Here is a 12,979-nt window from a genome sequence, read left to right on the forward strand (position 1 = left end):
AGACACAGATATAAAGAACAGACTTTTGGACTCTGTGGGAGAAGGTGAGGGTGGGATGATTTGAGAATAGCATTGAAACATGTATATTACCTTATGTGAAATAGATCACCAGTCCAAGTTTGATGCATGAAACAGGGCACTCAAAGCCGGTACACTGGGACAACTCTGAGGAATTGGATAGGGAGCGAATTGGGAGAGGAGTTCAGGATGGGGAACACATGTACACTCATGGCTGATTCATGTCAATGTATGGCAAAAACCACAACAATATTGCAAAGTATTAGCCTCCAATTAAAATTAATTAATTAATTTAAAAAATTTTTAAAGAAAAAAAATAGATGATTGGGTAAAAAAAAATTGGTCTATCCATAAAGGGATATTGTTTGGCTATGAAAAGGTGTGAAGGTCTTCATATATGAATTCAAATGCATTCTTCAATGTGGATGAACCTCAGAAATACTATGTCGAGTGAAAGAAGCCAGACCTCAAAAGCTACATAGTGTATGAGTCCATATTGCCCAGAGCAGGCCAAACCACAGAGGTGGAAAATAGACTGGTATTTTTGTGCCTTTACACTTGACATTGCCTAATAATAAAGATCACATAAAAATTGGTACTTTATTTATAAAAAGATATTGAAATCTCATTAAACTGAAGTTACTGAGCACAGAAAATATACATGTACTCATTTAGTGTATGGATTTAATTATCATAGATAGCACCTATTGTTTTCCAGGTCATAGTCCAAGAATAATTCATTAACTTCTCAAAAACTTCTTTGAGACAGGTATAGAGAAACAGAGGCACAGAGAGGTGAACAAATTGCTCAGTTTCACACAGTGGGAAGAGCAGGGATTTGAAGTCTGTCAGCTGACTCTCTCATCCTTTTGTCAGATGGCTGTGTTGCATTGCCTCAGAACACACAGATAGGCTCATGGGATCTGGAAAACAACTAGAACATTATTTTTACACAGTGTCTTGCCTCAGATTCATTGCATGAATAACTCAACCCCAGAGGAGAAATCTGATTGATGAATGTTAAGTTAGAGATGTGCACAGGTCCAAATGACCATAGCCATGGAATAGGGATGTCTCATGGTATATGACATCCAGGCAAATCCCAAACCAGTCCATCCTGAAGGAAATCAATCCTAAATATTCATTGGAAGGACCGATGCTGAAGCTGAAGCTCCAATACTTTAGCCACCTGATGCAAAGAGCTGACTCATTAGAAAAGACCCTGATGCTGGGAAAGATTGAAGGCAGGAGAAGGGGATGACAGAGGATGAGATGGTTTGGTGGCATCACTGACTCAATGGACATGAGTTTGAGCAAGCTCCAGGAGATGGTGACAGACAGAGAAGCCTGGCGTGCTGCAGCCCATAGGGTTGCAAAGAGTCGGACACAACTGAGCAACTGAACGACAACAACAGCAACATGGTATTTGAAGCTCTGAAAAAAACAAGACTTATCAGAAGGGAGTAGAAGGGCAGAGCAGCAATGGTTGGAAGCTTTTTCCATTTTTGGAAGATGTAGAAGTGATAGAAAGGTAGAGTCTTTGGGGACAGCTAGGCATGGGTTCTGCCATTTTGACAGCTGCACCATAAACAAGTTGCTTAGACTCTCAAATATTTTCAATGTGTATTCTCAAGATACTTTGTGCTTAGTCACTCAGCTGTGTCTGACTCTTTGTCACCCCATGGACTGTAGCCCACCTGGTTCCTCTGTCCATGGGGATTCTCCAGGCAAGAACACTGGAGTGGGTTGCCATGCTCTCCTCCAGGGTATCTTCCCAAACCAGGAACTGAACCCAGGTCTCCTGCATTGCAGGCAGATTCTTTACCATCTGAGTAACCAGAAAAGCCCAAGAATACTGGAGTGGGTAGCTTAACCCTTCTTTGCTGCTGCTGCTAAGTCGCTTCAGTCGTGTCCGACGCTGTGCGACCCCATAGACGGCAGCCCACCAGACTTCCCCATCCCTGCGGTTCTCCAGGCAAGAACACTGGAGTGAGTTGCCATTTCCTTCTCCAATGTATGAAAGTGAAAAGGGAAAGTGAAGTCGCTCAGTCATGTCCGACTCTTAGCAACCCCATGGACTGCAGCCCACCAGGCTCCTCCACCCATGGGATTTTCCCAGCAAGCATACTGGAGTGGGATGCCATTTAGACAGTGATAAAAACAGCACACACACACCCTCCTCCCCCACAATATTGATGAGAAGATTAAATCATACGAGGCACAGCCTAGGAATTCAGCCAAGGTCACCTGTCATTTATTAGGATCAGGAGCAGCCCCTGGGGCAGAGCCAGGAATTATGGAAGCTGAAGACTTCCTTCCATCCACTAGCTGACCTCTCCATGTCACACCTCACTTCAGGAACAGCCGCCATGCAGGGAGGCAACTTCTCATCAGCAGCTGAATTCATCCTCATCGGCTTCTCCACCTTCCCCCACCTTCAGCTGATGTTCTTCCTGCTCTTCCTGCTGATGTACTTGTTCACGCTGCTGGGGAACCTGCTCATCATGGCCACCGTCTGGAGGGAGCACAGCCTCCACACCCCCATGTACCTCTTCCTGTGTGCCCTTTCCATCTCCGAGATCCTCTACACCTTTGCTGTCATTCCACGCATGCTGGCTGACCTGCTCTCCACTGACCACTCCATTGCTTTGAGAGCCTGTGCCAGCCAGATGTTCTTCTCCTTCACATTTGGCTTCACCCACTCCTTCCTGCTCACCATCATGGGCTATGACCGGTACGTGGCCATCTGCCACCCCCTGCGCTACAACGTGCTCATGAGCCCCCGAGGCTGCGCCTGCCTGGTGGCCTGGTCCTGGGCTGGAGGATCAGTCATTGGCTTGGTCGTGACAGTAGCCATTTTCCAACTAACGTTCTGTGGATCGAATGAGATCCATCATTTTGTTTGCCATGTGCAGGCTCTTTTGAAGTTGGCCTGTGGAGAAAATGTCTCCATTCTGGCCATGGGCTTAGGACTTGTGTGTATCGCTGCCCTGCTGGGCTGCTGTCTCCTCATCCTCTTGTCTTACGCCTTCATCGTGGCCACCATATTGAAGATCCCTTCAGCCGAGGGCCGGCACAAAGCCTTCTCCACATGCGTGTCCCACCTCACTGTGGTGATAGAGCACTATGGCTTTGCCTCTGTCATCTACCTCAAGCCCAAGGGTCCCCAGTCTCTGGAAATAGACACCTTGATGGGCATCACCTACACGGTCCTCACTCCCTTCCTGAGCCCCATCATCTTCAGTCTCAGGAACAAGGAGCTGAAGATTGCCATGAAGAAGACCTTCCTCAGCAAACTTTAGCTGGGGGGGGGGGGGGGGAGTGATTATCTGGGAGGAATTCCTTGGAAATAGTTAAATCGGGTTACCAGAGGCTACTATTAGAGATGGCACCCTGTAAGCACGTAATAGCCTATATTTGCCTAATGCTGTATGGTTTATAAAGACGCTTGTAGGCAACATTCAAATGTTTGCAAAACTGTTAAACATCATTCTCCATATATTCTTGGTGGAAAGATGTATGTGATGATAACACTGAGAAAGTCAGATTCATTGATTCTGATTTCTTGCACAACACATTGTCAGGTAGCATTAAACCTGGAATTTGTTCTTCTGCCAGAAACCAGGGTGATCTAATTACTCCCATCACCATAAACCCAATTGCTAAGAGAAAAGTGATAGCTTACAGTGAATGATGTTGGATTCATGATCTCTGAAGAAGATAAAGCTTCGGGGACGAGGCTTGATCACTCAGAGTTTTTGTGTGGCAGAAGTTTTATTACAGTGAAAAGGGACAGAGAACACTTCTGACATAGACATCAGAAGGGGAATGGAGAGTGTCTCACTTGCTAGTCTTATCAAGGCTTTATATACTTTTATTAGAGCCACTCCCACAACATAAGTTATCTTGTCATTTTAAGATAACAAGATTAGTCACAAGGTTCTTGTTAGAAAGGAGAAACATGTCCTCCAATAGTTGTCCATTGTTGTTATATAATCATTAGTACAGAGCATAAGGAAAAAGATACTTTTGAGCAAGATGTGTTATTTTGTTTTTGTAATCATTGGCTCTGGGCTTAAAGAAAGTTAATCTTAAAGATTATTGTCATAACAACTCAGAGTTTAAGAAGAAATGTCTTATGTGACTAAGACAAAGCAATGTAGAAAAAACAGTTTGTCCCTTTTCTCTTCTCAAGAGCCCCATATCCCTTTCTCCTCCCTGGGGACTCTAGACTTCTTATCAACCTACCCTGGACTTCTTATCAACTCTGTCAAAAGGAATAGATCAAGCCTCCACCCTCCTCTGGGCAACAACATTGCCACAGCACAAATTTTGTGAGGCTACAAAAGCTTAAGCCAGATTACAGTAGAGGAAAGCAAAACACCCCTGAATTTTAACATTGCATGGATCTGTGCAGTAGCAGTTAGAAACAGTAATAAGCAGCCTCAGAAAAAGTCAGGGAAACCACCACATTTCAAATGTGAGTCTTGAGCAGCTGTAGAGAGATGTCTCCAGAGTTGAGTTAAGGAAAAAAAGTCCCACCATAAGAAATCACTTTCTCTGTGAGAGAGTGACATTGCACACAAGTCAATGTGAAACTGTTTGTTGAACAGTGACGAGTGCAGAGCCCAGGATTAAATTTATTCCTTAGTCACAATGTGTAATGATATCCGTTGGGTATGAGGGGAGGATTTAAAGTTGACCACACATAATAGTACTTAGAATTTGTTGAAAGCATGTGTATTCAAGAGAATGACAAATACAACATAATATCTCTTATAAATGGAATCTGAAAAAGATGAACTCATAAAAAACAGAGAGTGGAATGTTGATTACCAGGGAATGAGAGGTGGGGGAAGTGGGGAGATGTTGTCTAAGGACACAAACTTGCATCCAGTAGATCAACCAGAAGATAAATAAGTTCTGGGGGTCTAAAGTACACCACAGTGATCATAGACAATAATAATGTATTAGAAATTTCAACACCCCACTCCAGTACTCTTGCCTGGAAAATCCAGGGATGGAGGAGCCTGGTGGGCTGCAGTCCATGGGATCGCTAAGAGTCGGACACAACTGAGCGACTTCACTTTCACTTTTCACTTTCATGCATTGGAGAAGGAAATGGCAACCCACTCCAGTGTTCTTGCCTAGAGAATCCCAGGGATGGTGGAGCCTGGCGGGCTGCTGTCTATGGGGTCGCACAGAGTCGGACACGACTGAAGTGACTTAGCAGTTGCAGTAGAATTTTCAAAGTTGCTAAGGCTCTAGATCTTAATTGTTCCACCACAAAAAGTTATGATAATTATGTGATATGATAGGTGTGTTGGTTAACACTGCAGGGATAATCATATTGTGATAAATAAATGTATCAAATCATACTGCATACCATAGACTTACATGATGTTATCTGTCAATCATATCTCAATGTTTAAAAAAGTTTCATTTACAAAGTTAAATTGTTTTGGAATATGAATTTTTACAGCTATTTAAAATAACAATTTATAACACTTAATGGACACTAAGTTATGGTGATACTGCTATACACAACAACAACCATGAAACCACGAATGTGTGGTCAGTCATGTCCAACTCCTTGTGAGTCCACAGGCTGTAGCCCATAGGCTCTTCTGTCCATGGAATTTTCCAGGCAAGAATGCTTGAGTGTTTTGCCATTTTCTACTTCAGGGGATCTTCCTGACGCAGGAATCGAACTCACATTTCCTGTGTCTCCTGCATTGGCAGGCACATTCTTTACCATTGTGCCATCTGGGAAGTCCATGTATACAATAACAAAATATAGTTGAAATGCACAAGCAATAAATTAATCAAATTAGACAAAGTTTAAAAAAATGAGTATTCATGTTTAAGTTGAATAGTAACTCTACGTCATTTATCTCAAATCTACATTCAGTCTTTCTCCATATGTTGAACCTCTGTTTAATAATTATTTGAAGCCTCCTGTGTGCCAAACCCTGTGCTAGTTTTGGGAGAATAGTGATGGGTCTATTGCTAGCCCCTGTCTTTGAAAAGTTCCCATGATCCATGGTGGAAAGACACACAGAGAAATGTCAGGGCTCTCACAAAGATATGGACCAGATACTAAGAACCACCAAAAGGAGCATGACTGTGCAGCTTGGGAGCATCATCCAGGTCTTCCCTCATTCCTGTACTCCAGCGGCTCTCACTAGTGCTTCCGGAGGACACTTGGTTCTGTAGGGAAAGTTCTGTAGACATTTTTGGTTGTTACAACCAAAGGAGGAGGAGATGTGCTATAATATCTAGTGGGCAAAGGTAAGGGATGCTGCTCAATGCCCTACAATGCACAAAACAGATCCCACTGCAAAGAATGAGCCAGCCCCAAATGTCAGTAGTGCCAAGTAATAAACCCTGATGTATATACTTAACAAACATTTATTGAGCACCTACTATGGGTGTTAAACACTTTTTTAGATGTTACAGGGGATCCATCATTGAAGTATTTAGATGTGACCCTGATTCCAGTGTTCAAGAAAGCAAACAAACAGTAGTGGAGAGATAAAGATGTGACTATTTTAAAAAATCACACTAATTAATATACATGATCTATTGTGATTAAAAGGCACAAGGAAAAGAAAGAAGTCACTATGAGGGCTTATAATAGGAGTGATGACTTAGTATGCAAAAATTAAGGAAGGCTTTCCTGAGGAGGTGACATTTAAGGTCAGACTCAAGGACATGTAGAATATGCCAGAGGAAGGGTATTCCAGGTAGAATCAACAGCATGTGCAAAGTCCCTGATGTCTGAGCATGCTTGGTTTTTTCCAGAAACAGCCAGAAAGTTAGAAAAGCTGGAGAGCTGGGGAGGGCTGGGATGCAATATTGAAGATGAAGCATGATCTCTTGACCACAGGAGAGTATACTATGTCCCAAGGGTATAAGCAGACAGGTCTTTTTTCAAGTGTTCCCTTCTCTTCAACCTTTTGGAGTAGTTTGAGAAGGATAGGTATTAGCTCTTCTTTATATGTTTGATTGAATTTTCCTGTGAAGCTGTCCAGTCCTAGACTTTTGTTTGCTGAGCAACCATTAGGTCAATAACGAAATCTTAACAGATAAAAAAATGGATATGCAACATACCAAAACTTGGGATACAGCAAAAGTAGTTCTAAGAGGGAAGTTTATTTTGATAAACATCTACATTACGAAGGAAACAGAGACCCCCACAAATAAAGAAGTTAATTTTCAATCTCAAGGAATTAGAAAAAGAAGAACAAACAAAGGCTAAAGTTAGTAGAAAGAAGGAAATAAAAGCTGATTCTTTGGAAAGATAAGCAAAATGGACAAACCTTTAGGTAGACTAAATAGAAAAAAAGGAAGAGGATGCAAATGAAATCAGAAATGAAAAGGGGAATATTGCAACTAATATCACAAAAATGAAAAAGATCATAAGAGACTATAATGAACAATTATACACAACAAAATGGACAACCTAGAAGAAGAAATGATTAATTCCTCAAAATCCAAAGACTGACTCATAAAGAAATAGAAAATGTGAACATATCAAAACAAGTAAAGAAATTGAATCAATAATCAAAAACCTTGAATCAAGTTTTTGTTTAGGTGTTAACCTTTCTCTAAATGTTTCATAGAATTAGAAAAGAAAAGCCCAGAACCAGCTGTTTTACAGAGGAATTCTACCAAACTCTTAAAGAATCAATTCCAGTCATTTTCAAACTCTTCTAAAAAATTGAAGAAAATGAACACTTAGAAACTCAGTTTAAATGAGTGCTTTGCCCTGACACCACAAGATAACAAAACTACAAGATTAAAAAATGGCAGGCCAATATCCTTGATGAATGTAGGTACAAATAGTCTCAACAAAATACTAGGAAATCAAATTTAAGAGTCCATTAAAAGCTTTTCTGCATCTATTGAGATGATCATATGGTTTTTATTCTTCAATTTGTTAATGTGATGTATCACATTGATTGATTTGTGTATATTGAAGAATCATTGCATCCCTGGCATAACATGGTGTAGGATCCTTTTAATGTGCTGTTTGCTAGTATCTTGTTAAGAATTTTTGTGTGTATATTCATCAGAGATATTGGCCTGTATTTTGCTTTTTTGTAATATCTTCGACTTGTTTTGGTATCAGGGTGACGCTGATTCATAGAATGAGCTTGGAAGTGTTCTTTCCTCTACAATTTTTTGGGACAGTTTCATAAGGGTAGATGTTAACTATTCTCTAGATGTCTCATAGAATTAGCCTTTGAAGCCATCTGGTCCTGGAATTCTGTCTGTTGGGTGTTTTAAAATCACAGTTTCAGTTTCAAATCTTGTGGTTGGTCTGTTTACATATCCTATTTCTCCTGGTGCAGTCTTGAAACGTTGTACCTTTTTAAGCTCATGCAGCTCAATATATAAAACAACAACAACAAACAACTCAATCCAAAAACTAAGTGGAAGATCTAAGTAGACATTTTTTTCAAAGAAGACATACAGATGGTGAAAAAGCACATGAAAAGATGCTCAACATGAGAGAGTAACAGGCAGGAAGGCCAGGGGTCTCCAAACAGAGGAAATAGGCTGCAAGTGTCAGACATTTTTATCTCTCTTAAGCAGCAGGAGGAAACAAACTAGTGATATTTTTTTCCTTTTCTATACAAATTTAAAAGGAGGTTTCTCTTAAAATACTGTGTTGCCATAATGACACCTGGTTTCACCTGAAGTTAAGTATTCTCAAACCTTGAGTTAACCAATGCACTTTTCTTATGGAAGTGTTTGTCTTAAGCTATGTTAATGTACTATGCATTTACCCCAGATTCTGTCTTCACCTAATGTCTCCGAACTGACTTGACAAACCAGGATGTTATACTCAGACATTGTTCCCCTAATCTATGTAAACAAAACTATTTGTATGGTAATCTGCCCTTCTACAATATTCAAGTCAATAGTTTTATGGCCCGGGATGAATCATCTGATGCCAAGATTATCCCAAAATACATCTTATGGGTGGGGGGCCTGGTGCCACTCTGAGTTTTAAGACATTCCTTTCTTTCATTAACAGACTCCTAGTGACTATATAACATCCAGCTGAAGACTAGCAGGTGGGTACTCTTTCTGCCCCCTTCTGATGCCTATGTCAGAAGCTTCCTCTATCTTGTTTATACTTTAACAAAACTTTATTACACAAAGGTGCTGAGCGATCAAGCCTCGTCTCTGGCCCTGGATTGAATTCTTCTCCTCCAGAGGCCAAGAATCCCGGTGCCTTTTTGTGAGTCAACAACAACCTTTCAAACACTGGTAATTATTGGAGAAATACAAATAAAAACTATAATGAGGCATCACCTTATGCCAGTCAGAATGGCCATCATCAAAAAGGCTATAAACAATAAATACTGGAGAGAGTGTGGAGAAAAGGGATCCCTCCTACATTGTTGGCAGGAATGTAATTTGGTACAGCCACTATGAAAATTTCTTTAAAAATTAAAATAGAGCTACCATCTGATACAGCAATCCCACTCAGGCATATACATGGAGAAAACCATAATTAGAAAATGTATATGCACCCCAATGTTCACTGTTTGCAATAGCCAGGATATGGAAGCAACCTAAATGTCCATTGACAGAGGAGTGGATAAAGAAGATTTGTATATATTCATATATATACACATATATATATGTATATATATAAAGGAATATTGCTCTACCATAAAAAAAGAATGAAATAATGCCATTTGCAGAAACATGGATGGAACTAGAGATTATCATAGTAAATGAAGTAAGTCAGACAGAGAAAGATAAATATTCATGATAATATTTATATGTAGAATCTAATTTTAAAAGTGATATAAATGAACTTATTTAGAAAACAGAAACAGACTCTGAGGCTTTGAAAACAAGCTACATTTACCAAAGGAGAAACATAAGGGGGAGGGATAAACTATGAATTTAGGAGTAACATATACACAATACTATATGTAAAATAGATAACTTACAAGGACCTATTGTATAGCACAGGGAATTCTCTCTACTCAATATTCTGTAATAACCTATATATGAAAAGAATCTGAAAAGGAATGAATATATGTACATGTTATAACTGAATCAATATGCTGTACACTTGAAACTAATGCAACACTGTAAATCAACTATATACCAATAAAATAAAAATAAAAAAAAGACAAAAGTAACAAAACACTAGGCACAGTGCTTCATATATGAAAAAGGCAGAGTCCTGGTAGCATTTCTTATTATCTTCAGGTTATTCTAATTTTTTTTTTAATTTGGGAGGATGGGGAAATAAAATCTTCTTTTACTAATCCATTCAAGAAGAATCAGCTGCATCAGGGTCCTGACACATCCATGTGGGGCTCTCCACCTGCCTATAGATAAATAAGACATTCTTAGGCAAAAATAATGGGATGGAGTTCATCTCATTGGGCACAAAGATATATGCACCCCAATATTCACTGCAACACTATTTACAGTAGCCAGGACATGGAAGTAACCTAGATATCCATTAACAGATGACTGGATAAAGAAGATGTGGTGCATATCTACAATGGAATATTACTCAGCCATAAAAAGGAACAAAAGTGAGTCAGTTGAACTGAGGATGAACCTAGAGTCCGTCTTTTATCTTAAAAATTTTTTTTTATTTGTGTATAGTTGATTTACAGTGCTGCATTAGCTTCAAGTGTACAGCATATTGATTCAGTTATACATGTACATATATTCATTCCTTTTCAGGCACAGACTGGAGTAAGTCAGAAAGAGAAAAACAAAGGTCATATGTTAACACATAAATGAGGAATCTAAAAAAATGGTACAGATGAACCTATTTTCAGGGCAGGAATAGAGACACAGACATAGAGAACTGACATGTGGACATAGTTGGGGGGAGGGGAGATTGGGATGAAATGGGAGATTAGGATTGATATACACTATCATGTGTAAAATACTTGACTAGTGGGAACCTGCTGTTATAGCATAGGGAGCTCAGCTGGGTGCTGCATGATAACCCAGAGGGGTAGGATGTGGAGTGGGTGGGACAGAGGTTTAAAAGGAAAGGATATATGTATACATACAGTTGATTTGTTTTGTTATGAAGCATAAACTAACACAACACTGTAAAGCCATTATACTCCAGTTAAAATAAAGAGATTGTGATGATAGAGTCTATGGCAGAAGGGGGAAAATTGGAGAAAAACTAATAGCTAGTGTGCATCCAACTCCTATGGAGTGTGGGTATTTTACAGACCTGAATCACTGCAGGAGTTCTATAGAGATAGAAATTACTAAACCCAAACCATCTGTCACCTTCCATACCACCAAACTGGCCATTAGGAGCTTAGGGGATGGAAAGTTCTGTGGAAGCTTCTCTGTATGGCGTTCTTCAGCTCCTTATTCCTGAGGCTAAAAATGATGGGGCTAAGAAAGGGGGTAAAGACTGTGTAGGTTGTGGCCAGCAGAGTGTTACTGTCCATAGAATGAGGGCCCTTGGGTTTGAGGTAGATGATGGAGGCAAAACCGTAGTGCACGACCACTATGGTGAGGTGGGAGACACAGGTGGAGAAGGTCTTGTGCCGGCCCTCAGTGGAGGGGATCCTCAGGATGGCAGCCACGATGAAGACATAGGAGAGGACGATGAAGAATAAGCACCCCATCAGGGCTGTGACACAGACCATGATCACACCCATGGTGACAGAGGCTGTGTCCTTACCACAGGCCAACTTCAAGAGGGAAAGCACATGGCAGACAAAATGATGTATCTCCTTAGATCCACAGAAGGTGAGATGAAAAACTATCAATGTCAACATCATCCCCATGACTGAGCCACCAGCCCAACACCAGGACACAAGACGGGCACAGTCGCGGGTGCTCATGAGCACGTTGTAGCGCAGGGGGTGGCAGATGGCCACGTAGCGGTCGTAGCCCATGATCATGAGCAGGAAGGAGTGGGTGAAGCCAAATGTAAAGGAGAAGAACATCTGGCTGGCACAGGCCACAAAGGTGATGGAGCGGTGGGTGGAGAGCATGTCCGCCAGCATGCGAGGGGTGACTGCAACAGTGAACAGGATCTCGGAGATGGAGAGGGTGCACAGGAAGAGGTACATGGGGGTGTGGAGGCTGTGCTCCCTCCAGATAGTGCCCATGATGAGCAGGTTCCCCAGCAGCGTGAACAGGTACATCAGCAGGTATAGCAGGAAGAAAGTGGGCAGGAGCTGCTGAGGGAAGTTGGAGAAGCCGATGAGGATGAATTCAGACACTGTGCTGTCGTTCTGACCAGACGAGGATGCTGCATCTGGGGAGATCAGAAACAAGATGAAGACCCAGTGGTTAAAACAGAGGCTCTAACATAGGTTAAATGGCAATCAAAGACATCTATACTAGTCTCACAATCTTCACCAGTAAGATGTAGTAAATCATAATAGTACTTTGTGCTCATGCTCATGGTCAGTCACTCAGTCATGTCTGACTCTTTGTGACCCCATCAACTGTAGCCTGCCAGACTCCTCTGTCCATGGGATATCCCAGGAAGAATACTGGAGCAGGTTGCCATTTTCTCCTCCAGAGGATCTTTCTGACCCAGGGATGGAACCCATGTCTCCTGCATTGGCATGCAGATTGTTTACCACTGAGCCACCTGGGAGCCCATAATAGTACTTACCATTTATTAATGTGATATTGGTAAACTAAGATCAGCTCCATAAGTGCTTAAGATATTGTTTGGCTACTGGGTTATTTTTATGAACAATGATGGAAAGAAATAAAAGGATCTAGAATTGTAATCATTAAAACAGACATGGATGATCTGGGTCATATTCTCTTGATTAGTGCTCCTGTTCTAGAAAACATATATTTGGTTATTAGCATTCTGAAAAATCTTTCCTCTCTGATAATCTTTGTCCTTTTATTGAGTAACCCATTCTTCTTTATTTTCAAACTATTTTATTGGTACTCACTTCTGGCATCCTAT

The 12,979-nt window shown here is 40.9% G+C and overlaps 2 protein-coding genes across 2 annotated transcripts; one reads left to right on the forward strand and one right to left on the reverse strand.

Moving 5' to 3' along the window:
- Positions 1 to 2,387: 2,387 nt before the first annotated feature.
- On the forward strand, positions 2,388 to 3,320 carry LOC113896669 (olfactory receptor 10H1-like). The gene has a single exon (XM_027548882.1). The coding sequence runs from the start codon at positions 2,388 to 2,390 to the stop codon at positions 3,318 to 3,320; it is 933 nt and encodes a 310-aa protein (XP_027404683.1).
- An 8,022-nt stretch (positions 3,321 to 11,342) lies between these two features.
- LOC113896483 (olfactory receptor 10H3-like) lies at positions 11,343 to 12,454 on the reverse strand. The gene is made up of 2 exons (XM_027548651.1): positions 12,400 to 12,454; positions 11,343 to 12,304 (listed from the first exon to the last, which is right to left on the reverse strand). Exons 1-2 carry the CDS (start codon positions 12,452 to 12,454, stop codon positions 11,343 to 11,345), a joined length of 1,017 nt encoding a protein of 338 aa, XP_027404452.1.
- Between the last annotated feature and the right edge of the window lie 525 nt (positions 12,455 to 12,979).

The sequence above is a fragment of the Bos indicus x Bos taurus genome, chromosome 7 (genome assembly GCF_003369695.1).
Source record: "Bos indicus x Bos taurus breed Angus x Brahman F1 hybrid chromosome 7, Bos_hybrid_MaternalHap_v2.0, whole genome shotgun sequence".
NCBI lineage: Eukaryota > Metazoa > Chordata > Mammalia > Artiodactyla > Bovidae > Bos > Bos indicus x Bos taurus.

Excerpts from the sequence above, each read along its gene's own strand:
- LOC113896669 (XM_027548882.1), top strand. The coding sequence starts at position 2,388 with ATGCAGGGAGGCAACTTCTCATCAGCAGCTGAATTCATCCTCATCGGC.
- LOC113896483 (XM_027548651.1), bottom strand. The coding sequence starts at position 12,454 with ATGAGCATGAGCACAAAGTACTATTATGATTTACTACATCTTACTGGT. Across the intron at positions 12,305-12,399 it reads ACATCTTACTGGTGAAGATT|ATGCAGCATCCTCGTCTGGT; the intron begins GTGAGACTAGTA and ends TGATCTCCCCAG.